The sequence below is a fragment of the Clinocottus analis genome, unplaced genomic scaffold (genome assembly GCF_023055335.1).
Source record: "Clinocottus analis isolate CAN_PGR_092001 unplaced genomic scaffold, fCliAna1.0.p SCAF_6, whole genome shotgun sequence".
Lineage (NCBI taxonomy): Eukaryota > Metazoa > Chordata > Actinopteri > Perciformes > Cottidae > Clinocottus > Clinocottus analis.
The window spans coordinates 8,791,350-8,818,512 of NW_027176218.1; the positions used below are offsets into that span (position 1 = coordinate 8,791,350).

The following is a 27,163-nucleotide window of genomic DNA, read 5'->3' on the forward strand; positions in this document are numbered from 1 at the left end:
TATCTGTAGCACAATAATTCAGACAACAGGGTCTGAGTTCAAATGTCTCCATGTGCACAGCCCTCGTAGACTGCACCTACTGTAATCCTTTTATACGCCAGTTTAGGCCAACAGAAAGAGCCTTGTTTCAATACTACATTGTTTTCCAAAAAAATCAAGAGTGACTTAAAAGGATTACAGAAATCATTCTGTGGACACAGCAGGCAGTCACATTGTAACTTTACTGCTGCATTTGAGCTGATTAACAGCCAACTATGCCATTGAGTATATGTAATAATGACTTCAGCAATCACTGCAGCTTGATAGATCTGTACTAAAAATTCAGTTGTTATTCATGATATTTCTTCGTGGTCATGCACTGTGTGAAATATTCGCGTGAAAAGAACATTAGGGGTTGTGCTCTTGCAATAACGGTTGCACAAATTTGGCAGACGGAGGCTCCTGAAAGCAGTCACCATATGGCAGAAGAATAGAATTAAGGGTCAACTTGTTGCTGCTCTTTCAATCTCTGCACTAATTGTTTTTCTTCTCATCACCCCCTTTCGTTATCCCCTCCAAGAAGGAGACCACATTTCATGGAAGGTTAAGCTACTTTGCTCATTTGAGCTGTATTCTCCTGAAGCCATTATTGTCATTGACAGGGCCAATATGGTGCAGAAGGGATGCCTTAAGCATGGTGTAGGCGAAGAACATCCATCCATGTGGACTATAAGTGGAACACATAGTCCATATTCCTATGTTTTGTGTCTTGTTGATTAGTGCCAGTTAATCAGTTCACTTGAAGTAGTTAACTTCTAAAAAGTCAATACTGTGTGCAGTCGTAGACTCCTCAATTTGATTTTGGCCAGCAAACTTACAATAATCAAGACAACTTTAAAGCATCTTTGCTTGTAGACTTTTTAAAACAACTAATAACAGTCTGTTAAGAATGAATTAGCTGATTTGTGAAAGGCATTATAAGTAAAGACTCGACAGGGTAGAACTTTACCATGCAGCAGCCAAATTTTTAAAGCTATTAAGTCGTGTGTATGAGTGCTAAAATATATTGTAAATGTATTTTGTATATTACATCCTTTGTTTAATTCAGTTGTGCCAAGTGGGGTGTGCTCATGGGTAGAGTGGTCGTCCTGGAACCACAAAGTAGCCGGTTCAAACCCTGGCCTCCTACGCTTGACATGTCGAAGTGTCCTTGAGCAAGACACTAAACTCCCAGTGGCTCCCGGGCGATTCATAGTAGCCCACTGCTCTTAAAATGCTAAGGATGGGTTAAATGCAGAGCCAAATTTCATTATATGTATGTATGTAAAATGACGATTTTAATAAAGTTTGAAGTTTTGAGTGGAGTGACTGATTGATTTATCGTAATAGACATTAAAGATTAAGAGGATAACAAATCAGCATTTGCTTACACAGCACTTGGTGCTAATCTCCTTGTCTTCTTCCAGAAAGCCCCCGGACCGCTCACACTCATTCTGTAAGAGAGAACGAAAGGAGAAGACACCAAGTGGTTCTATTGCCCCCCCTATACATCAGGAACGACCAGAGAAAGGAAAACAGCACTGGATCAATATCATTGAGCATTCCCGGAGTAACTCTCTGATCACCTCTGAAGAAATTAAGCTTCAATGAAAAGCTTTTATATTCAAAGGACTACAATTTTGTGTTTTAGGGGCATTGCCATGTGTCAAAACTTCACATGAAAAAAGCTTTGATCCAGTGAAATACACAAAAAAATACTTCAAACAGAAGAGGAAGAGTCACTTTTTTATCGGTCTAAACATTGTTCATTGAGCAAAGTTATCTAAAAATGGAGGACCGCATGACCAAAATGAACATGTTTTCTTCTGATACGTCTAATGACTTCACAAATGGACCTCAAGCAGGTGAGCCAATGCTTGTTGTAATATGCAACTGTTTTATTATAAAATATCTAACAAGGGTGCTAAACAATGACAACTAAATCTAAATAAAAAACTTGCAAATATTTTCTGTACAGCGGATAAAGGAGTAATTATATTGATATTAGTTGTGTGTATTGCATGTACAATTAAAAAGATTAGACTAAAAAGAAGAAAGAAAAAATAAGTTATTTTCGAAAAAGAAAATGTGTTCCATAAAGATGTCTGTTGAGCCTTTAAATGATGAGCAAAATGTTAAATATTTATTTCTGCTATCTGTCCTCTACAGAAATAAGTTCAGTACCAGGGAAAGCAAATGGCCATGATGTGCTATGTAGAGTGTGTTGTGACTCGAGCAGTGGTAAACACTACGGGATCTATGCCTGCAACGGCTGCAGTGGCTTCTTCAAGCGCAGTGTGAGACGAAGACTCATCTACAGGTGTTTATAATAATATAAAATGGGGAGGCTCGATTACCATTTCTTTAATAGAAAAATACACCTTTTGTAACAGGAAATTATTTGTATTTTGTAGTGCTTGACTCTTAAGAATTGCATTTTTTTGGGTCAATATCACAGGTGTCAGGCTGGAACTGGCAGGTGCACGGTTGACAAGGCCCATCGGAACCAATGCCAAGCTTGTCGACTAAAGAAGTGTCTTCAAGCTGGCATGAACAAAGAAGGTGAATGAAATCAGATTAAGATGACTGATGTAGAGTATAATATTTGTGTACACATCATTTCTGTCATTGTGCAAATTATCTAAAGCCTCGCTGTTTACACACAATATATTATTTACTTGTCCTTTTGGCAGCTGTACAGAATGAGCGGCAGCCTCGAAGCACAGCACATGTCAGTCTGGACTCTATAAATGTGGACACTAAAAAGGAGCACTTGGCGACCACACGGGAGCTCACCTCCTCCGCCTCTTACTCATCAGTCAACTGCAATCCTCTGGTCACCACCTCTGCGGCCATACAGTCTGGCAGCAACCCCAATAACTACAACCGCTTTATGGTCAGCCTGCTTACTGCAGAAACCTGCGCAAAACTGGAGCCCGAGGATGGTGAGATCAAATGACAGTACTTATAACAAGTAACCATTTAAAAATACACTTTATGATTTGCTTTTGATTTTCATGTCCGTGATAAGTGGATAATATTATACAATAAGTGACAGAAATGTAGAATTTTCTTCTCTGAATTGTAATGATGCATTTAAATTTAACAAAATAAGATAAAATAACATACAAATAATCAGTAGAAAACCGAAAAACTGAAACAAAACAAGTACAATAGATAATCAAACTGTAGATGTAAAATACATAAGTCAACTGCAAAAAATAACAAAAGCTAAAAATAAAATATATTTATATTGTACACCCATTAGTTTAAATATTTGTGTGACTCTCTTTTTGTAATGCACAGTGGAGGAGAATATTGATGTGACAACCAATGAATCAGAGAGAGATCGGACGCTCTCTGACTCTCATCTGTCCCCGTACACCTCCAGCTGTCCAGAGAGCATATATGAGGCATCGGCACGACTCCTCTTTGTGTCTGTCAAGTGGGCAAAAAATTTGCCTGTTTTTGCTCACTTGCCATTTCGAGACCAGGTGAGACTGACTGACACATTTTTGTATGTTCACCAAACCGATTTAAAGTAGTTAAATCGTGTGCGAGACTGATAACATTAATTTCTGTGGCCTCCTCAGGTGATTCTCTTAGAGGAAGTTTGGAGTGAGATGTTTCTCTTGTGCGCCATCCAGTGGTCGCTGCCCATGGACAGCTGTCCTCTTCTGTCTCTGCCAGATCTCTCTCCCACACAGCAGGCCAAGATCAGCCACCCTACAGCTGACTTGCGCATCATGGAAGAGGTCTTTAATCGCTTTAAGGCCCTAGCGGTTGACCCTACTGAGTTTGCTTGCCTGAAAGCGATTGTACTATTTAGACCAGGTGAGGAGTTTACCCTTCAGCAATATGTATTTGTTACTGAATGGACATTGTAACTAATTAGATGCTGTTTGACTCGCAGAGACACGCAGCCTCAAAGACCCAGAGCAGGTGGAGAATCTGCAGGACCAGTCACAGATGTTGTTAGGTCAGCACATCCATTCACTATACCCCAGCCAAAGTGCCAGGTAAGCCGGATGTAACTCTCTCTGACGGACTATAAAGATCTCCAAAAATGAAAGCATCACACACGTTTGTGAAACAAAAGCCTAAACTGAAACAGAAAGTTGACTCTCCGTTGCTCTTATTCATCAAGGTTTGGGAGACTTTTACTTCTGCTGCCATCCCTCCACTTTGTGAGCTCTGAGAAAATAGAGCAGCTGTTCTTTCACACAACCATTGGCAGCACGCCCATGGAGAAGCTGCTGTGTGACATGTTCAAAAACTGAGACACTAAGAAACACAAGAAGACAGGAAAACCAAATGACAACTGCTTGGAAAGCCCCATTAACTCCTCAAGCAACACTTTTTTTCATTGTTTGTTTCACATAGTGTGGTTGTGACTTCTTTCATATTGCAGCTTACAACTACAGGTATGGCGGCAGCAAAGCAAGATCAAGGTCGGCCCGTGTGGGCTGGTTGCAACTGGAGGCCGCTCTTGAGACTGAGTTGAAAGAGTTTCTTGTGAACCTGCATGATTTTAACAGAATCCGATCCGGTGGCACAGATTACTTTAAGTTTTAAGCTTTCAGAATAACTATACAGAAATAGCCAATCTTCTTGTTGATGGTCTTGTTTACTTATCATACAGAGGCATCTGTATTACATTAAGAATGTTTTATAACCAGCTAAAAGTTCATCACAGTAACGTTAAAAAGGCCTATGCTACAAGTTTTGATCTGTGATTATTATGTAATTATTTGTGTAAATATTTCTATTTAGTTTGACAGAAAAACAGACATAACAAATCATTTTGTGTAGGAAGGCTATCGAGTTGGAAGCAAATCCTTTTTAATGAAAATTAAGTTATGCATTTTGATTGTAAGTATTTGTCTTAAATAAATAACGACATTTTGTATTGGACAAGTTTGCTCGTCTTTCGTCATGTTTTCCATTCTTTATCTGGTTTTAGAGAACAAATTCAATACATAATACAAGACATATTACAAAAAGATTTGAAAAAATGTATTCCCTAACAAGAAGTGTGTGTTATGTGTTTGTCAGAAAACAAGTATATGTATATGTGTGTGTGTGTGTGTTTATATATATATATATATATATATATATATATATATATATATATATATATATATATATATATATATATATATATTTGATATATATATATATATATATATACTTGATATATATATGTGATATATATATATATATATATATATATATATATATATATATAATATATGTGATATATATATATATATATGTGATGTATATGATATATGTGATATATATATATATATATATATATATATATATATATATATATATATATATATATATATATATATATATATATATATATATATATATGTGATATATGTGAAACGGGAGACCATGAAAGAAACAGATTTCTCAATGTGGGGCTACAGTATTTCCTGGAACATTAGGTGGCGGTAGTGAGCATATTTACTGCTGAATAACCTACGAACCGTCAGTAAACAAAGAGAAGAAGAGCTAAAGCAAAACACGGAAGAGCTTCACGCTACCTAGCATCGTGAGAAAAAACATCCTGCATTTTAGTAACAGTGCCTACTACTACTTACTTCTACGGGGGCGGTTTGGGGCTGATAGCTGCATCATGTACTGAAACAGGAAATAACAGTTATTTTTTTACCCAACAATGTTTAGCAAGTCGTATCAGCTGCTCCCTCAGAAGGACGCCACCTGTCCGAGGACTCCTGGCTTGTTTGTGGACACTAACAGCTTCACACAGCACGGCTACAATCAAGGGTTTTCTTTTGACAACGTCCCCAAAATTTCTGAAAACGACTTCACCGGTAGGTAATTCACATTATGTAACTAACTAGTAGTTACATATGTTTGTACGTGGTGAGTGGAGGGTTAAGAGTGCTTGTAATTTAGCATATGACAGTAACGAGAGGGACCACTGGCTAAAATACTGCGGTCAAGTAAGCCCACATCCGCCGAGTGAGCCTCAATTGCCATTCTGAATGCACCTCTATTCAAGGTGTTACGGTACGGGGGCGGTACGCAGCACAGAGAAGCCAGAGAAGCCGAGCTCAAAAGCTCTAAAGAAATGATGTTATTCATATTCAAACGGCATATCCTCAAACTAGTAAAGTAAACGTGCAATGCAGTCTTGTTCAGACGAGCCCTGCTATGTCCATGTGTATGGCCTTCGGATTTTACTGTACAGTTTTGGAGAAAAGTGACTTAAAAGTCAGCGTTAATGACATAATGATATTCATAATGTCACAATTTCCAATATTCAAACTGCTGTAAAAACAGATCCTTACATTTGTAAAGTAAAGGTGCAACGCAGTCTTGTTCAAGCTGACCCCTGCTATTTCTATGGCCTTAAGATTGTACTTTACAGTTTTGGAGAAAAGTGATTTCAAAGTAATCTTTAATGACATAATGAGATTCATAATGTCACAATTTCCAATATTTAAACTGCTATAAAAACAGATCCTTACATTTGTAAAGTAAAGGTGCAACGCAGTCCTGTTCAAGCTGACTCCTGCTATGTCCATGTGTATGGCCTTAAGATTTTACCGTACAGTTTTGCAGAAAAGTGATTTCAAAGTCAGCTTACATATTGATATTCATAACTTCACAATTTTCCATAGTCAAACTGCTATAAAACAGATCCTTGCATTTGTAAAGTAAACTTACAATGCAGCCTTGTTCATGCTGACCTCTGCCACGCACATGTGTATGGTCTTTAAAAACAGATCCTTAAACTTGTAGTAAAGCAAGTAAAGCCTGAACAAGACTGCCTCCAATCCCAAGTCGAAAGCTTCTCTTAAAGTCACAGATGAGATGACAATACCCTTAAAGATGAAGACTTTTTCTGTTTCTATTCTTTAAGATGCCTCCCAAGGATGGCTGTCCTGGATCTGCAACCTGATTGTCATATTCCTTGTCTACATTGTGACATTCATAACATTTCCTATAGCAGGATGGTTTGTACTGAAAGTAAGATGAAATATCTCATCAGCTATTCCTACAGCTACTAACTGAAGATGATAAAAACAACTAACTTTGACTCATCTTGTTCATAGACTGTGCCTAACTACCAGAGGTTAGTAGTGTTTCGTTTGGGTCGAGTTGGTCCTCCCAAGGGCCCCGGTATTGTTCTTGTGCTGCCCCTCATTGACCAGTGGCAGAGAGTAGACCTGCGCACCCGTGCTTTCAACATCCCTCCTTGCCAGGTAAACCACTGTACTGAGTTCATCACTAGTTACCAAAACAGTTGTGATGGATAACTTGTTCAAGTTCTTACTCATTGACACCGAAAAATACAGAAAAAAAAAATCTCTGACAATTTACAGGTTTTTTTTTTTACCATGAAGTCTTAATTAAAACATTAAATTCAGATAAACTTTAATGGTTTTTTGCACAGAAGGAACTGTGGAGTTTGTTCCCCCTTACGTCCATTGAATATGCATTAGACGTAAATCTGGAGGTGGAATGATTACAGCTAGCAAAATCTGTTTTGATTTATGTTGACCAACAGGTGGCACTCTTGGTGCACTGTTAGTGTACTGAATGTTTTGTTTTTAGTCTCATATCTTTGCCCTCATAAACCTGATGCAGATGGCAATGTTTTTTCAAAAAAAATTTTTTTAAGCTTAAGCATGTATCACAGTTATAAGGTGTTTAATAAAAAGGATCCTTTCCATTTTTGGGAAAGAAACCACAGAACCATGGCTGTAATTCGTAACTGAATTTCTACACAGTCAATGTGTCACGTCACGTTGATGTCACTGGTGTCAAGACTGTCCTTCTGAGTGGCTAGCATTTGGCAACTATATGTAGCCTTGCACAATAAATATTTATTAGTCAATATTAGCTTTAAAAATGAAGATGAGGTGTCACTATATATTTAAAAATGTGACAAATGTCAAATGTTCAGTAGTAGGTGTCCAGGCCATATACAATGTAATTCTGCTACTGTAGGTGATCACTCTGGATGGTGGTGAGCTGTTAGTGGGAGCAGATATCCAGTTCAGGATCTGGAACCCCGTCATGTCAGTACTGTCAGTCCAGGACCTGAATGTCTCAACCAGGATGACTGCCCAGAAGGCTTTGACCTTCAGCCTGGCTAAGAAGACTGTCAGGGAGATCCAGACTCAGAGAGTTAAACTTGGAGAATATCTTGTGGTGAGACAACACTGGATCTTTTCTCTGATGGCTTTTCACTGTTTAATGTCAAACTTACATGATTTATTGCTCTGTACAGATGGACATAAATGAGATGACGCGACCCTGGGGGCTGGAAGTGGACAGGGTAGAGCTTACCCTTGGCTCTCTACTAAAAGCACCTGGAGGAGGCCTCGCTGAACCCCAAATCATGCCACCTTCTGTACCTGGACTCGAAGGCCTCACTGGCTCTATTCAGCAGTTGGCCATGCACTTTTTGGGCAACAGTGGCATTTCACAGCCTCAAAAAGGTATGGCCTTACACTAACATAACATTTTTAGTACAACATGTACCCATTCTGATAATGTTGTATAATACACTTCTGTCTTTTCTCTTCAGACGACAGCATAACTTTTACAGACGAGCTCAGCTCTGCCCCTGATGAAGTTGTGGCCACACCAGGTTCTGTTGAAGAGCTGCTTGGTCGGGTCCAGCTCGTGCTCTCAGAAACATTGGTCAGCCAGGTTGGGGCTAGCTTTCAATTTAACATAAGCTCGGAAGATGAACAACATCACAGTTACTATGTGGATCTGAGCCAAGGTGATGGTTAATTTAATACTGTAAATATGCCACAATTATAAGAGCATTGTCATCGAGATACATCCAGCAGCTGACTGCAAGTCTAATAAAGCTAGACATAAATACAAAGTATTCCAATCGCTCTGTGTGTGTTCTGTAGGACGCGGTGCAGCTGGAGCAGGGTCCTTGTGCAGAGAGCCAGATGTGACACTGTGTTTAAGTGGCAGTGACCTTCTGGCCATGTTCCAGGGCGGGCTACAACCATTTGCTGCCTATACCAGTGGCAGGCTCAAAATCCAAGGAGACATTAAGACTGCCATGAAGCTGGAAGAACTCATAAAGCTACTTAAAAATAGGGTTGGAAATCTTGAGGAATTAGAAACAGTACACTAGATTTTAAAAAGAATCCAGCATGAAACCAAGCCAACTATTTTACAATGAAGGCAGCTTGCAGCACCAGCTCCAGAAGGCAAGGCTGACAGCCTGTCCCTTAAGCCCTCTAAACTAATGAACATATTAGCAGTTAGTTTGGCCCAAATAAAATGATTGGATGCATTGGTGAATTGTGAAGTGAATTTCAACAAATATAACAATACATGTTTTTGTTCACGATCAGATGCATAATCAAACAAAAGGGAATTTAACATGGTTTCATTGTGAATAATCAGAGGAATTTCCCTTACAATTACCAAACCTAGCTTTAAGAAATGAGGTTCATATGATTTCCATGTGTATTTATTATTTTTTTTTAGAGGTAGAGTACTGTATGTTAATTACATGTGTAATAAACAGAGTTTCTCTTATGGCCTTGTCTTTCTTCACGAATCAACGCAAATGCTTGTTTACAAAAACAACAAACCTTCTGAAGGTCTTTAGGCCTAATGCTAGTTGGCATCATCTCACTTTTTTACATACAGATGATTGCAGGGTGCTATGATACAAGATTACATATTCAGTAAGTAATGCTGCATACACTGTGGTATGCTAATAGACCATGTTGTTCATCTGGGAGCCTTGATCAGCAAAGGGAGGCAGACTATTTAGACCAGCCTACTTGTTTTGCACCAGATGTCCCTGGGAGAGCCAGGGAAGCTGTTGAAGGTAGAGCAGAGTGAGAATTGTTTGTTGTCGGGATGGCCAGGTGGAGTTTGTGGCGCAGCCCTGTGACGGTGTCCCTGTCCTGGATAGGAGAGCTGACAACAGGTGCGCGCTGCGGCAGCAGTATGCCGGTGGTCAGACAGGTGTACTCAGACAGCAGCAGCATTGTCAGGCCTTACAGTGAGATTCCTGGACTGTGGAAAAATGGGGTGGCCAACTTGTATAATTTTTGGAAACTGGATGGCTTCAAAAACCTTCACCGCATCATGTTACAGAACTTCAACACTTTTGGACCCATTTACAGGTACGGGAGGCATAATTCTTAAATAAAATAATTAAATGCAGCACTTATCGTTAAGGTCCATCTGATAAGCTCGATCCTCTTCTGATTTCACGGAATGAGGTGTTTTTAAAAAAAATAAAAAAATAAAACTCTTCTAGTTTATCATCCACGGTCCGATCTAATACATGTAAAGTGCTAAAGTACTGTATAACCCATGTAAGAAGATACGCGACTGAGTACTTCAAAACATTACTTTAAAAGTATTTTTTTTTTAAATAATGAAGTAAGCTCATCAACATGACTAAACGAAAAAAAGCTCAAAAATGATTTCTCTATTTCTGAACCAAAAAACACGATTTTTGGACCAAAAAATGCTTTAAAGGGGGTCTTTTCTTGTGGTTATTGTGATTATTATTGCAGATCTGAATGCTGTAGGTCTTAATCTTTCTAAAGAGGTGCAGTATTACTCTGTGACATGATGGGAATCGGAAATACAATTTTAAAAACGCAGAGCGACCGAGGAGTCATTAGACTCGGTCGTTAGAGCTGCGCCTCGTCTGGAATCCAGGAGAGCATCGACCGCTGCAGGAGACGTTGATCCTCAGTTTTCAGCTGCCTTCAAAGTATACACAGGAAGTCACAGAAAACATACTTCCTGTTAGTTCCGATCTTCAGGCTACTTGTAGTTTGCAGCTCACTTTTGGATTTATTCATATGTGATTCTAAATATATATTCGTGGAGAAATGTGTGTATCTGCATCCTTTGTTCTTTTTACATCTGCCTGTGAAATACATTATTACTGGTTTTGATATGTGTTGTAAATATACAGTTTTGTATTATTAACCACACAAGATATGTTTGTAGATTAAACCTGAGACTAATAGTCAACAATCAAGCGTTAACTAAACATAAAATAAGATTATTTTTTTTTTACAACACATGGTGTTTACTGTCAGATCTAATAGCCAATCAGCTCTCTGATGTGGCGACTGCCAGTTGTTTCCCATCATACACTAGGCCAGGCAGTCTGCGGAGAGCTGCTGTAGCGCCTGGCTCTAAAATCGATAGCCGCCGACTTTTGATCATATGTATTTACTTTTGTTTTAATGGCAAGGAGTTGCAGATTCTTTATTTATATCAAGATCATATGAACTGTAGAACACCTAGTTGGGGATCTATGGACCCCTAATTATGGGACCCTTGGGCTTACTAGTAAACAGTAACATGAGTAGACAAAACAAATGACTCATGTTTGAAATTAATGTTCTGGTCCAAATATAAATATTTTTTCATTTAACTATTTGTGGCAGAAAATCCCAAGGTCATGCTTTCTGAAAACATTGTTAACCCTTTTGTTCTCTGTCAGAGAAAAGGTAGGTTACTATGATAGTGTGAATATCATCAATCCTGAAGATGCTGCTATCCTGTTCAAAGCGGAGGGCCATCATCCTAAAAGGCTGAAAGTTGAAGCCTGGACGTCATACAGAGACTTCAGGAATCGCAAATATGGAGTTCTATTAAAGTATGTGCTCTGATTACCCGTTCTACATGTATAAATTCTGTTTTACCAATATTTTTTGACACTTTTGTGGAATCAAGGGTACATAAACTAGGTATTACTGTAACTTAGTTTGAAGTTAACGTCCAGTCTTCTCACAGGAATGGAGAAGACTGGAGATCAAACCGTGTCATTCTGAACAAGGAGGTGATTTCCCCAAAGGTGCTGGGAAACTTTGTGCCTTTGTTGGATGAAGTGGGGCAGGATTTTGTGGCAAGGGTTCACAAAAAGATAAAGCGAAATGGCCAGAACAAATGGACCACCGACCTTTCTCAAGAGCTTTTTAAATATGCACTGGAGTGTAAGTATGACTTCAACCTCATTTATCTCCATGTAGAATGTATTTCACTCACTGTGTCGGTCAGTGCTTTTTGTATTGCTCATCTTTGCCTCGTGTTTGGTCTGTTCCTCACAGCGGTGAGCTCAGTGCTGTATGGGGAGCGTCTCGGTTTGATGCAGGACTACATCGATCCTGATGCTCAACATTTCATTGACTGCATCACCCTCATGTTCAAGACTACTTCACCCATGCTGTACATTCCTCCTGCTCTGTTGAGGCGAATTGGAGCGAAGGTGTGGAGGGACCATGTGCAGGCTTGGGATGGGATCTTCAACCAAGGTAGGACACAAACAAGATGAACCTGAAATGTTGCTTTCTCTGGCACCAGGAGGTTCTCACTTATGTTATTAAAAAAATCTTATTTTTTGCTTCAGCGGACCGCTGCATTCACAACATCTACAGGCAGTTACGTCAGGAAGATGGCATTTCAAAGAAATATCCAGGAGTGTTGGCTAGCCTGCTCATGCTGGACAAGCTGTCCATTGAAGACATTAAGGCCAGTATCACTGAGCTAATGGCTGGAGGAGTGGATACTGTAAGAATTTTTTTTTTTTTATAATTTCCAGAATGTGACTTATCTTTGGCTTTCTGCATAGTTCTTTTTGTGCGTTTCAGACTTCTATAACGCTGCTCTGGACATTGTATGAACTAGCTCGGCAACCCAACCTCCAGGAGGAGCTGAGAGCGGAGGTGACTGCAGCCCGGGCTGAAAGCCAGGGAGACATGCTGGAGATGCTGAAGCGGATTCCATTGATCAAAGGAGCTCTGAAGGAAACACTGAGGTGTAAAAAAATGGCAGTGTCACACATTTTATACTATCGAGATGTTAGATGTCAGTTGGTTAGAAAATGGTTTCCACTAATTCATATTTGCTTTGAAAATGACCTTAAATTGTTTACCAAGTTCTGCCATCTTCTTGCAAGTGTCCTTAATATAGATTTTCCCCTCTGATTCCTCAGGTTGCACCCAGTTGCAGTGAGCTTGCAAAGATACATAACACAAGATATCATCATTCAAAACTACCACATCCCGGCTGGGGTGAGAAGCACTTAACAATATAACATGTTTTTGTATTGACGCCCTGTTTTAAAAACTAAGCAAGTGTTTGTTCCTATGTGTTTGTGTTTAGACTCTGGTTCAGTTAGGACTGTATGCCATGGGCAGAGACCCCAAAGTGTTTGCCCGTCCGGAGCAGTATCAGCCGTCCCGTTGGCTGAGGACAGAGACGCACTACTTCAGGAGTCTGGGCTTCGGCTTCGGCCCCCGTCAGTGTTTAGGACGCAGAATAGCTGAGGCAGAGATGCAACTCTTCCTCATCCATGTGAGATATTTAGAGATGATCGAGTATTCTGCAGCTCATTTACGTAGCATTTTAACTGTGTGCATTGTCTTCTGTGTTTGCAGATGCTGGAGAACTTCCGAGTGGAGAAACAGCGCCATGTGGAAGTGCAGAGTACCTTTGAGCTCATTCTCTTACCAGAGAAACCTATTATATTGACTTTGAAGCCTCTTCTTACTAGTCGGTAACACCAAGTTTGAGAGACAATCTTTGTGCATGATAAGCCAGGCTCATTTAGATGGGCTTCACAAAGCACCACAATATAAACACAAAATCAAATATTCCAACCTTAGACGTTGGGAAAGAAAAAGCCCAAAACATGCATTAACAAATTACCTCAGTAAATCAATAACCAGTGTGTAGTAATTATATATACAGTTTCTTATTTGGAGAGTTATATGAACAATGATGAAAAAGTATAGTATATGTGTTCAATATCATACAAAATCTGAAATGTACAGATGTTTTTTTTCCCCAAGTGTATAATGGCAAAATATAAACTATACAACAGCGATGAATAAAACAATACAACCAATTTAAAATAAGTCTTGTAATATATAATTTTATTACATATTTTAAAAGAAAACCATTTTTTAAAAGAAAAGTGTTGGTTTGTGTGTGTTTGTCTGTTTAGTTCATTTATAGATCATTTCATGGACTTCTGCTGCTCCCGACTGCTTTGCCGTTACAATGATTCTGACACAGATCTCTGTAAGAAGCAGATCAAATATAAATAATTATGCCCACACAGTGTGTGTTTTGTAAAAAGAAGGCTAACTGCACTCAACTGACCGTAGGAACATTGTGTAGGATTGTGTTGGATGTCCGGACAAAGCCGTGCCTGTTCTCACTCAGTTTGGTCAACATTTCCTGTTTCTGTCTCCCCCATAGTTTAGAGTTCTCCTCCAGCTGTAATAAATGTAAAGCCTCACTTAACTTCTATTTGGAGCAAATGAGAAACTCAGTGACTCCTAAGTTAATAAGATATGTATTATATTAAGAGTAAATAGATGATCTATTTTCTTTGTATTTTTACCTGAGCCTCCAGCGTTTGGACTCGTGCCTCTGCCAGCTCTAGTTTATTTAGTAAATCCAGTTTCTCCTTGACTGGCAGCGATTCTTTTATCTGAGGGGAAGATGACACAAGACTATTTGAGATGTCAGTAACTGCAAAACAATATTTGGGTGGTACAATAACATTTAAAACATATATTCCTTGAACCATATCTGAACTGTAGTCAATCCTCTTTAAATCTAATGAGAATCTTACACCATTTGTCCATCACACTGTGTGAGTACTGGCTTGGCTGCAGGAGTACCTGTGCTATCTGCTGTATGGTGACTGGAGCAGGCTGCTGCCGAATCCTGTCCAGCTCTCCTCTGAGACGAGTGTCTTCTGCTGCCAGGAACAACTCTCTCTCTTCCTTTCGGAGGCCAGTCTCCCCTACAGAGCAGGAGGAGATGTTTTGGCTTCTGCAAATGTTTTTTTTTTAAACATATTGTTCTTTCACCACAGGGAATCCACCTACCTCTTTGCTTTTTCACCAGCAGCGTTTTATCGACACGCTGTTTATTCTTCTCTTGAAGTTTGCCAACTAATGCTTTCTCCATCTTCTCAATGACCTGAAAAAAAAACCGGATGGCACCAGTACATGGGATGTAATATAAACAGACATTTCAAGCTATTATTCGTAGAAAGAAGCCTTCCCCATTGTGATGGAGGTGGGTGTACCAGTAAGGGCAGAGACATTGTAGTTCACCTTTTCCTGTTGTTTTACTGTCATCTCCAAAGTCGCCATCTCTGCAAAGTGACTCTGGTGGTGCTGCAGATTCTCCTGTTGCAGCTGGTGAACTCTCTGCAGTTGTATTAGCTCCTTCTCACTGTCATTCTTCTGCACAACACACACACACAATGTTAATAGAGTCTAAAAATATACAAACACTCGGTACACACTGACATGAATTCATTAAGTTGTATTTATAAAACAAGTGTGTGTGTGTGTGTGTGTGTGTGTGTGTGTGTGTGTGTCTTTTAACTTTGATCAAGTCATTCTGAAGCTGCTGGATCCTGTCCCTTTGAGAGGCAGTCTTGCTGGTCTCACTGGCCAGCTTGAATTTCAGAGAGGCTTAAAATAAAACAGGAATATAAAATCTTAAGTAGAACATGAATTGCTGTGGGAAAGTGTTGTTTTTGGCAAAATCTATCTGTTGAAATCAGAAAGACACATTTAAGTTCATGAAAGCAGAGGATTTTGATCTTTTGAGCCTTTGATCTGTAAAGAATGAAAACTAAAATTTTAATGACTTATTATTATGACTGTTAGGCTTAGGCAGTTTGACAATAATAATCGAAAACAGCCATCAGTAAAGCTTTTGAAATGTATTGGTGTGTCTGTTGGATGGGATTCAAATCTAGTCCCTTTGCTTTGATGCCAGCAGCGGGACCTTCAGGAACATCCTTCCACTCAGGGTCACAGACTGTCCTTCAGGAGATAAGGGATGTACTACCCACAGAGCTTATCAGGGTCCGTGGCCTAAATGAGCCGTCTTATCACCAAACAGCACAGTCTGCTGGGGAGTAGACACTCACAAGGATTAGCAAACACACAGTGAACCACCTTTCACCATCACAGCTTCATCTGCCAATGACATTGCCCTAAATCCATAACAACTCGGACTGCTGGCCGGACTGTTAGCTTTCTGACTTTAATGAGTCTGCAGAACTTTTGGTGGAATGTAAATAATATTACTTTTGCATGGTTTTGGCTAAGGCTCATTTTGGATGCAGATGAATGGATAATATGTTGTTGAGTTGTTAAACCATAGCTTACCTATACGGTCAGCAATCTCAGCTTTGGTCATGACGTCAATGTCCGTGTCACCCAACAGATCTCGACCTCGGTCCCGCTGCACAGACAGATCAGTGTGGAGCTGACTGTTTTCTGCCTCCAACGCCACCACCCGAGTCCTCAGTGCGATGATGTCTTCAGCCATTTTACTCATGGCTGAACGATAGTTTTCCATCTCCTGATGGGGAGAACGCAATTTGCTTGAAGTGGGATATTTGTTACATGTAATTAATAATAATTAAAAAATAAAAGCTAAAGCTAATCCCCTGTAGAGCTCATAGTTAAACTGTACCAGTTTGAGTTTAACATGTGCCGTCAAAGATTGTGTAAAGGGAGAAGATAACCTGTTTAAATGTCTCTCCTCTGATCATCTCTTCACATCATGTATATAAACAAACTGTACATTAGCAATTCAAAATTATTTTCATCATATTTTCACTCTGGACCACTCTGCCTGTCATTGTCTTATATTATATCTACAATATATCTGATGGTACACATTTGATGCCGGGCTTAGGTTAATATCTCTATGTGTACTAGAGATATTAACCTAAGTCCACCTTCTGAGATGGTCAGTCTGAGAAGAAGGACCTAAAAATCATTTGGGCCTGCAGTAAACATCTGCAAAAACAAACAGCAGATCAGAATGTTTACTCACTTTGAGGCATGCCGTTTTTGTCCTCTGCCACTAGAGGTCAGTGTTGTACCATCTACACACTAATCGAGAATACAATGAGGCTGCTGTGCCTTTGGGTACAAGCTGGAGTTTTAGATTCAAAGATATAATCTGGAACTTTGTGGTGTCAAGATTGGACCAAAAACAAAACGTCATAAATGCATTCAACAACCATATCGGAAAAAGAAAATAGGTTGTATGCGCACATACTTTTTTCCTCAGTGTGTCTACTCTTCTTATACTGTTAATCAACAACGTTGGCGTGTTTTCGCCACTTTGGTGCACAATAACTGCTAAGTAAAATTAGAATAGAAAATCTGGACATAAACATAATGCAGAATTCCAGCGCATCACAATTCTACTTAAAACCAACCATGGCGCAGTTAGGCAGCCATTTACCCCATCGGACTCCCATGAGGGAGTGTTGCTGTACAGAAACTAGCCAAACATCTGGCTGCTTACAAGAGGTTAATGTGGACACAATGCTGTATACAAATGTTCATACCCTCTCGAGCAGTAGTTCTCAAATAGCGATACATGTACTGGCTGGGGGTATGTGAAGGCATTCCAGGGGGACGTGAGATTTAAAAAATATATATTTAAAATGAGCATGCATTAACAAATCCTTTAAAATAGTTATGTAATAAATATTCAATAAACTGTAAGTTCATAAAATGAATTGTTTAAATTCTATATTAAATCAGACACTGATGGCACAGCACTGTTGCTGTGTATTACATATTTTTTTCAACCAAAAATGCTTTGCACTGGTCAGTGTGTACCTGACTGAAAACTAAATAAAAGGTTTGGTTACAATTAATTCCTGACTCCAGCTCCTCAAGTCCAAAGGGACGATAACACCCAATCCTGTGAAGCTCCTTTGTCATGGGAACTCAAACAGGGGTTTTGGATGATGCCACGTTCATGGAAATATTTCAGCAAGACAGACTGAATAAACATTGAATAATATAAAAATATATTCCTTGTACATTTTCTCGGTGCATCACACTCGTGTTGCCCTTCCTCACTGACTTCAGAATTAGAATGACATGCCTTACAGAGCTCCGTTATCGGGACATGTCTCTGTAAAAGGCCTGTGCGCGTTATCTAGCAGCTTCTCCTCGTTCATTGTTCTCTGCTCTTGTCACACACTCCTCTATCACGTTGAATAGACCGAGACTGAGAGCAGGGTCCAGCTGCATGTATGAGGAGGGGGTGACGATTAGGGGATTCCAATCTCGGATGGTGTGGTTGTGACTCCCGTGGGACACAAGGGTGAAATAGAGCATCTAATTGAAAGGGCAGGGGCGAGGTGACAATCATGACTGTAGATGAGATGGTGTCTCTGCTGGGGGGCCCACAGCATGATGGGACGGCCGGATCCCTGTGATGAGTCTGGAATGTTCCATCATGTGTCAAAAATAAAAGCAGAGTCTCTGTCTCTGAATACTGGATGTTTCCTTCCTTCGAAATTAAAGTGGCCTTGCTGTCATACATCCTGTCACAGACATCACAGACCAAAGGCAGCTGGATTTAATTGTTATGATGTGATGTGTAATTAGGTTTTTCCATTCCAGTATCATTATCATTGTGTATGTACAATTTTAGTAGTAATACACAATACATGTCTGCACTGAAACTATGAATCTGTTAAATTAATACCCAGATCTCTGCTTTCTATAACTAAATCTACACATTAAATTAACATAAGATCTCCATGGACGAAGATGCAAAACTTTAGCCAATCCACAAATCTGAGCAACAAATGTAAATTAATAAATTACATTGTCAAGAAAAACTCAGAGCCACAAGAGAAAAATGTCAAGATCTGCATAAATAACACCCTCACACAATCTATTCAACTATCTGCCATTTTGTTTCGCGACTGCGTGTCTGCTTCCCGAGTCACTGTTCACTAACTAAACGTGACAATGGGGGGTTGCTTCAAGTATTGATTATGTCCAATCACCTTAGTTTGGAGGTCTGTGATCTCTGCCATGTTGGGTTCATCGTCAAAGTCATGAAGAGGGGGTCTAAAGCATGAACACATTTATTAAAAGAAAGTCATTAATGAAATAAATCCAGGAAATTCTTTGTTTTCGCCTTACAGAAAATATTATTCATACAATGATCATAACAATAAATCCTTCTTGCATGTAGTTGTCTTTCTTACCGTTTATGTGACTGATGCACTTGATAAGTGTGGTTTATGTCGGGTTTGTTGGCCTGCGTCGCCTCTGGCCTCTGAGCAGGTTTCTCCTGGTCTCTGTGCAGCTCAGTCTTCGCCCCCTCGAAAAGATAGCGGCCATTTGGTAGGATCTTTGCCAGGGCATCATAGGATGGGAGGTCGTATCCAACCTTCAGAAGATGAGAAAATATTGTACATCTTCATTGATAGGCTACATCTCCACACTGGGCTAAAACATTGTCTAACAAATAGCATTTCCATATGCTCGATATCTGTGATCGGTGTTGAAGATATATTGATATAGTGATATCCCTTCCAAATTAGTCAGAAATTTTGTTAAGTTTTGTAAAAGTTTGTTAAGGAGTCTATTAGGGGTGCGACCTGTAGGGGAGTCTAATTGAACCAAAACATAATTACAATTAACCCCACCATTTTCCAATCTGTTTGGAGCAAAAGCACGGGGTTATCAGCATAGCAAAACGCTGAAAAGTCTTCCTTAACAAAGTGGGAGGACTAACGTGGATCTGCAATGGCACCATTAAATCTACTGGTTGTGTTTATCCAAAAAAAATTGTAACTACTGTCGGACCTGTGAACGCTCACTGTGCTTGTGTGTGGCCTGTTCTACCTCTTCAGCTCTTGAATATAAAGGCTGTTACATCACTATGCATACAGCACCCACTCCATAACAAAAGAGCTCTCAGTCAGTCGCCCTAAACACCTTCAAGTATGAGTCTTGCATATACAATGTACACTTAATGATCACGGTTGCTAGGTAGCATCTATTGAAAGAATTGACATGAGATAGTCATTATCTATTATTTTCCTGTCGGCTCTGCCTCCAACACACATCCTTCGCATTATCAGAGACTACCTTTATAGCCGCATGGTTGCCAGCGGATATTGTCTTTTTCGAGGACTTCATCCAACAGAAATCCAACAGAGTCCTTATCAGAAGAGAGAACAAGCAACTGACGGTGGGTGTGAATGTTGAAGCTCTGTCATCAAGTCAGAACAATGAACCTGTAACCACAACACAAGCCGTAACAACTCTCAAGGGATTCCTGCTCTTGTTGTACCATGTTTCATATTCCACAGAGCTCAAAACAAGCGAACGCAATCTGTTTTGGCAATGCTAAATCCCTCTTTTGCTGTGGTGGAAAAGCAACAATAAATATGTTTACTTTATTTTACTGCAACAAAAAAAAAAAATCGAAATCTGAAAAAAGGACTTTTACTTGTAACAGAGCATTTTTGCATGATGGTGTTGTTACTTTCTAAAAATCAAACCTTATCTCTATACCTGTAGGCAGTGTGTGACGATCAATGGAATTAAAGGGCGGTTTCTGCCAAGTAAATACCAGACCCCACATGAATTCTGTCTTGGATAAGCAGATTGATGAGGACTGAATAATGATTTCTAAGTTGAAGCACCTGTTGCACCTTCTGAGCATTTATTCCCAGCTTCACTCAACTCACTGAGTCTGATGTCAAATCACTACTACTGAGCATAATAAAACTGTAAAACTGTAAAACCCAAACGAAATATGAATTCAAAAATAAAGATAAAACATCGATCTCCAAATTTCAAACTTTTCAGAATGTGTGAAATAAGTGTGTATGTAAACATGCTTATATGCAAATGTAGAACCTTCAAAAACATGGATCAATAACTCTCTCGCTCAGGAGCTCATTGGGTTGAAATAGACATTCATTGATGGCACCAAATCGGAATAAATCTTAAGAATAAATGATAAAAAACAGGGGGCAGGAAGGGCAGTTCATAAATTACATAAAATATTGTACCTGGCACTCACGTTACAATTTCCATATATACTTGATTAGCATCACCTGGAAACAATATTCTGCTGAATACAGCAAACTTAACCCTCATCCTACCAACATATTAAACAACAAGCACTACCCACCGGATAGAAACACGTATCGTAGCTAAACCCAAAATTAGCAGGTAATTCAGTTTAGTTAAATACTATAATAACTATCTGCATAAATAATCTCAATTACAGCTTTGCACATAAAAAGCCCACTATGTTCAGTTTTAGATAAACATTTTCATAACCGACTCTTTTAATTCATGATAAATAATTCATTGGATGCTTGCAGCTATGTGCTCTGCTAGAAGACATAATCTCTTCTAATCCAACATGGGAAAACCTGGACTGTACAAGTGAAAACACTTCCCGCAGAGTCTAATATCACATTAACATGGATGAGATTGCCTGACAAATTTACAAAATAATTCATATCCACATGTTGTGTTCTGCAGTCACTGCTCGTGTTCAAAATGCCTCTGACCTTGTCCTTGTTCCATATTATCTTGTGGGTAGCTGGTGGAGGAGGAGGGGGGGTGCTGTGTGTCCCCCTGCAGGATATGCAGGGTGGGGAGGTGAGTGTCTCAGTGAGACAGTGTCAGTCTGTGGTCTGGGCCTTTGGTAACATCATCAGAATTCAGCACACAGCCTGAAAAATGCAGCAAATGGGCTCTTCATTGGAGTGACAGCTCAGAGCCAGCTGCCACACAGAGCTTCAATTAGCCTGCCAGAGCAACTCGGCTCCCACGAGCTTTCTATACCTCCACATATTCCACCTTTTCTGTCCACCACCTTTTATTTTTTTCTCTTGTACTTCATCTGACCCGTCACTCTTTTCCGGCATTTTACCTCAGCATCCTCCCCGCCCGTCCTTCCTATAAAAGCACCTTCCTCCTCAACCGTCCCATGATGCCCTGCACACATGACAAGCCGAGCGGAAGTTCTTGTAGTGTGCTAAAAGACACTCAAGTAAAAGAGGTTTTGGAGAAGTGAAGCAGAAATGAGGATGTAGTGGTTTACACAGTCAGCTGGTCTCTCGTCTCCAGCAGCGAGGTGGTTCCTCTTTTAAACGTGTGCTGCAAAAGTTGCATAGTTGGACTTTTCTTGAACAACAAGTAATTTCTCACTCGTCACAAGTATTGTAGATTCTTCATATTGATTGATACATTCTGTGTGTAGATGGAGATGTGATTATAAATGAACATAGTAGGTGATGGGAAATGTCTAAATGCCTCATTAATATTGGTATCCGGTAGTAGAGACTTTGGCAATATAACATCAGATGATAACTATAACATGTTTCAAAGTTTTATATTTGAAAAAAATGCATGTTTCTGTGAACAATTTACATACCAAACAATACAGATCTTCACTCATTTTGGCACTGAAATATATCTAAGAAAATAACCATTCAAATTGATACTAATTTACCAGCATGTAGACTTTACCTTCAATAATGTATTCAATTGTAATAGTATAAATGTCATTCATTTAAAAAAAAATGTTGTTTCAACCAGCAGTGACAAAATGTGTCACTAAAAATTCTATTACTGGGCTCCCCTGAGAAAATTACATTTCGCTCCGCATGTAATCATATCATTGCCCTGTCAGCAAAATAAATTCACATCTGCCGTGAGAGGAGGGTAGAAAGGTTTTTAAAATATTGCACGAGAGAGAGAGAGAGAGAGAGAGAGAGAGAGAGAGAGAGAGAGAGAGAGAGAGAGAGAGAGAGAGAGAGAGTGTGTGTGTGGAGGGATGGAGAGACGGCTGTATGTCAAGGGCAACACGCTGCTTTGACTCAAGGACGTGTGAGGCTGGCAGCCAAGCCCTCTTCTTATGGGGTCCACAGTGAGACTAAAGCCAAGGATTATCAGTAAATCAACATCCGTCAATTACGGCTATGCTGTCGCGGAACCACAGAGCTCCATAAACACACAAGGCAGGCACGCAAAAGCAGAGTGAGCCCGTAATAAATGTGGGTCCATGAGTGCAAACAGCTCAGTAATAACAGTAAGGTGGTGAAAATAAAGATCAAATATCCCATCCCGATTTGAACAAACTACACGTTGATACTTTAAATTGTTGAAAGTATACTATTGGCGAGTTGCTTAAACTTCTTTACTAGATCACACTAACTGGTAATATCTGCTTATACACAGCATGATGAAGCATTCCCCTTCATTTTAACCACAAGTGAAGAGGAGCTCAAGTATCGCGTGATATAATAATATGTGAATTAAACTGACTTTTGCTTTTGGCTGGCAGCAGCCTGAAGGACTCCAAGAGACATAATATAAATGTAATGATTGTTGCTTCCTTTGTTTAGCCCCCAGTATCACGTCTACCTTCAGTTAAATCAGTCAAACACTAATCTTTCATTGAGGCTTCATTGTAGAATAAAGAGCAAAGGTCCTTTACATTTCCAATTAAAGCCGTAACTGTGGCATATAATCATGAAAGAATAAATAGACATGATGTTGTAAGACTACAGGATCAAAGACTTCCTATTGGTGTTAATTAGTATTTACAGTTAAGGTTGGTCAGTGGTGAAGGAGATGCTTCAATGCTTTACTTCACAAGTACTAATATTACAATGTAAAAATACTGCATTACATGTAAAAGTCTGGCATTTAAAATCCTACTGAAGTTAAAGTATTATTAACTAAACTTCACTTATTAAATGTACAGGAATTAGTTCAGCAGAACATCAGACCCTGAGGCCAATACAATGAATTGTATTGTTATTATTGATGTATCAATGTGTAAGTGACATTTTAATGTCATAATAAAGCTATTTTATATACAGTTAGGTAGTTTAGTCTTGTAGTTGCCAACATTAATCATCTCACATAGTGGTGAGATCATTAATCGGAGAGGAAAGAAGCTGCATACGTTTCATTTGGATCCAATTTGCCGACTTTGCATTTTGTGATATATTAGATAATTGTACCTTTCTTGGGCTCAAACGCATATTTAAATTAAGATATGTGAGAAGTTCTGAAGGGAAATCTCCGCAAAAGAATTGCTTACAACTTATACTTATATCTGAAACATGACAAGGGGCCGACACACTGCTTTTTTTCACAGAGGAGTCACAAATCAAAATGTTTTGAAACAACCATTAAATTCTTTTAGCATGCGTGTAAAATAGAAGTACCATCGTAAAGTGCAATTCTAAATGCATACTTAAGTACAGTAAATTAGTCACATTCCCCAAAACCAAAAACTAAGTCTATAATTTATGGAGGCCATTGAATTTCTAATGTGTACTGCAGTGTACATTCTGTGTGTTTCCTGTGAATTCCCTGATCCTAATCAAACATGTATAAGCAGGATGACTAAGCCTATGGGGACCATGCAGCAATCTCAACCAGCCCTAATGCCTTGCCAACAGCAGGCCAGCGTCCATGGCACAGGCAGCCACAGCACAGCTAGTATCACTGACTGCTTTTCCCCGCTGGCTCAACATGACCTTTCCAAAAAGCTATACAACCAAAGCTTAATGACTAACACACCAGTTGACATTTACCGAAGCCAGCTTCCTGTTGAATAGTTCAGAGAAACATCAAAATGCTAATGTTGCTTGTACCCAAAAGGGACCCCCGAGAGGGAAAGATACAGAGATTTGTATGAAAGTAGTAAACACAAACTATAACAACAAACATTTCAGTAGGTTTTGTCAAAGTAGGGCTTTTAGTAGAAAGTATTGCTTGTCTAGATGATTGTCCATTAAGGACAAACACCTCCAAATGAATTAAACATTTTAGCTTTAAATTAAAAGCACGCCACATCGTGTCTGAGGCTGTGAAAAGGGCATGAAGATTGATGAGATAGCTGAAGGCGTGCCTGTTGTGCAATACATCCTTCCTATTTTGGCAGGACTGTCAATTGGATTGAACTTACATCAGGGGACAGACAAGCGATGCAACAGTGTCAACACCCAGCCACACACCCCTTCCAGAAAACTCAGGGATGAGGTCAGACTGATGTGATTATGAAACTTAGAGAAAAAACACCATGTTTTAGCCCGGATCCAGATGGAGATCATTTTGTGCTTGAAAGCAAATGGGCTGCATCTTGCTTAAACCAGAAAGAACAGGTCACGGGAGCAACTGCCATAAAAAAAAGGGTCAATGGACCAAATGATGACCGCACGAATTGCTCCCATTCCAGTGTGTGCATTACTGTGGAGAAGATGGCTATTTAGAGTGCTGGTTGGTATGCATTCATCAGTTATAGCTTCTTTGCAACCTTGGAAAAGACCATTTGTCATGTGCAGAAATTGAAATAATGGCATTAGCTAGGGGTCCATGAGAGGGTTAAAGACTTACATTAGCTTCACATCGACCGAGATGAGCAAAGGCACTTGGGTTTGATGGGACCTTGTGCATTCATTTACGTTTCTAAAATCAGATAAAAACTCGCAATAGAGAAGTTAACCCTCAACCTGTTTTTTTTGTGCAGGACATTGCTCTGATCTTTAATGACCAGACTGGGTTATTCAGCAGGGTTTCATAATAGCCAGCCTTGTTTAGATGGACAGATGATAGGCCAGTAGCTGGAGCTGAGCTGATACAAGACAAGCCAGACAATGGCTGACATTGCTGGAACAGCTTTATTGTGAAGCAACTGCAGCAGCACATCTGTATTCAGTTTAGTGGGAATAGCAGAATAGCTTTACATTATACGGTTTGCTCCGGCTGCCGGGTACAGATACAGGTCCCCGCACGGCACTTCAAACAGAGCAGCCCAGCCCAACATGCATACCAGACAGGAGCCACTGAGCTCTATGCACCCCCACTGAGCCCTTATCAGAGAACAACAGGAGAAAGAGGTAAACAACTGAGGAATTAGCAGTAAATAAGCGTGGTTGGAGCTGTTTTAATGACTTTCCTGTCTGCTAAATGTAGAATCATGGAGTGTTTTATAAGCAGAGATTGGTTCCCAGGAAATACCTTTGTGATAATTGAAAGTTACATATATGTCTCTTTCTGGTATTTTGGTGCCACAATATACATTGGAAACATTGATTAAAATGTCAGTAATAATAATAAGCACATGCTTGGCTCTCTTCCAAGTAACAGCTACCAGAACCTTGGCTTTGATGACCCTCAATGTTCAAGGTCTCTAAAGCTCTCAGTGCTTGTATTTAGACTCAGACTGAACCGCCCACGTTAATGCATCCCCCCGCCCCCCCCTCCACCCACACACACACACACACACACACACGCCTGGTTTGCTCTATAGCCTTTCGTCCTGCTTTTGTCTTGTCAAGGATACCTTGTATCACTTCACTTCACTTTTGCCTCCATTTCAATCCAAAAAAATTCACTCGAGTTTTGTTGATTATACATTACTGGACAGAAAGTCTTCAATTTCTGGCACAACACAGAGGCGGGAAATCACAACGACATGGCAGAAAGGCTTGTATGAAGAAAAGAGAAGCCATGTAGTGGTGGTTGGAGTCATAATCAGGAGAGGAAGATATATTCCAAAGTGTTCGAGTTCAGTTAAAGCAGCTAACCAGCTTCAACACAATTTAATGTCTGTTCTGACTGCGCTCTTTAAAACGTAGCTAGATTCTCACTGGACAAAGAAGTCGAGACCAAATCAGTTGACCACAAGCCACAACACATCGCACAGTGACCCAACAAAGCCACCAGATGTCACTGTGGCCCCATTTCATCTCTCATCAGCTGACTGACCGACACTAACCTCTGTGTGCGAGAAGTGCGTAGAGACTCTGTTCACTCTGCTGTGTCTGAACTGCAAAGCTGCCATGTGGTGATGGTGTCTGTAAAGCGATTGCTATTCAGGGCGCAGTTCCATACTTCCCGTCCCTCTGTCTGCAATACTCTTAAACCACAACAGTGCCCGGCGGCAGGAGAGGCTCGGAAATTACTGTACACTGCAGCTCTGCTGGAGTTGGACTGCATACATAATGCTGCATCTGAACCCGGGGTCCTGCCTGTAGGGAGTACCACAGCCCTGCCAATAAAAAATACATAAAAGGATTTCACACTTACGTAGTGTTATTATTGAAATAATGTCCGTGGCGATAATGCTTGAAAACCAGTTTGACAATCAAATGAACTGCAATTCTGAATGATATCATGTGCAGGGTTCATTATATTTGAGACATCAGTAGATGGGGCGAAAAATAATTAAAGCAGAGTAACCCTAAAATTGCCGAAAAGCACATAGAAGGGAAAATGTGTATAAA

At 39.8% G+C, this 27,163-nt stretch overlaps 4 protein-coding genes across 4 annotated transcripts; 3 read left to right on the forward strand and 1 right to left on the reverse strand.

Annotated features, from left to right (window-relative positions):
- Nucleotides 1-1,828: 1,828 nt before the first annotated feature.
- On the forward strand, nt 1,829-4,298 carry LOC137804357 (photoreceptor-specific nuclear receptor-like). Its single transcript, XM_068603543.1, has 8 exons — nt 1,829-1,883; nt 2,188-2,338; nt 2,477-2,580; nt 2,712-2,963; nt 3,325-3,512; nt 3,612-3,852; nt 3,932-4,037; nt 4,166-4,298. Exons 1-8 carry the CDS (start codon nt 1,829-1,831, stop codon nt 4,296-4,298), a joined length of 1,230 nt encoding a protein of 409 aa, XP_068459644.1.
- A 1,250-nt stretch (nt 4,299-5,548) lies between these two features.
- On the forward strand, nt 5,549-9,533 carry stoml1 (stomatin (EPB72)-like 1). Its single transcript, XM_068603225.1, has 7 exons — nt 5,549-5,867; nt 6,923-7,029; nt 7,116-7,265; nt 8,014-8,217; nt 8,297-8,507; nt 8,597-8,797; nt 8,937-9,533. The coding sequence occupies exons 1-7, from the start codon at nt 5,711-5,713 to the stop codon at nt 9,167-9,169; spliced, it is 1,263 nt and encodes a 420-aa protein (XP_068459326.1). The 5' UTR covers nt 5,549-5,710; the 3' UTR covers nt 9,170-9,533.
- A 311-nt stretch (nt 9,534-9,844) lies between these two features.
- Nucleotides 9,845-13,902, forward strand: cyp11a1.2 (cytochrome P450 family 11 subfamily A member 1, tandem duplicate 2). The gene is given in 10 exon segments (XM_068602778.1): nt 9,845-9,895; nt 9,898-10,178; nt 11,525-11,680; nt 11,818-12,017; nt 12,132-12,335; nt 12,431-12,591; nt 12,672-12,838; nt 13,016-13,094; nt 13,186-13,377; nt 13,461-13,902. Coding segments are annotated over 10 exon segments (1,614 nt in total). The 3' UTR covers nt 13,584-13,902.
- Nucleotides 13,903-14,001: 99 nt separating this feature from the next.
- ccdc33 (coiled-coil domain containing 33) lies at nt 14,002-26,721 on the reverse strand. The gene is made up of 11 exons (XM_068603433.1): nt 26,656-26,721; nt 19,094-19,278; nt 18,890-18,953; nt 16,227-16,422; nt 15,433-15,521; nt 15,156-15,287; nt 14,925-15,018; nt 14,715-14,839; nt 14,432-14,521; nt 14,188-14,304; nt 14,002-14,104 (listed from the first exon to the last, which is right to left on the reverse strand). Exons 1-11 carry the CDS (start codon nt 26,719-26,721, stop codon nt 14,081-14,083), a joined length of 1,182 nt encoding a protein of 393 aa, XP_068459534.1. The 3' UTR covers nt 14,002-14,080.
- Between the last annotated feature and the right edge of the window lie 442 nt (nt 26,722-27,163).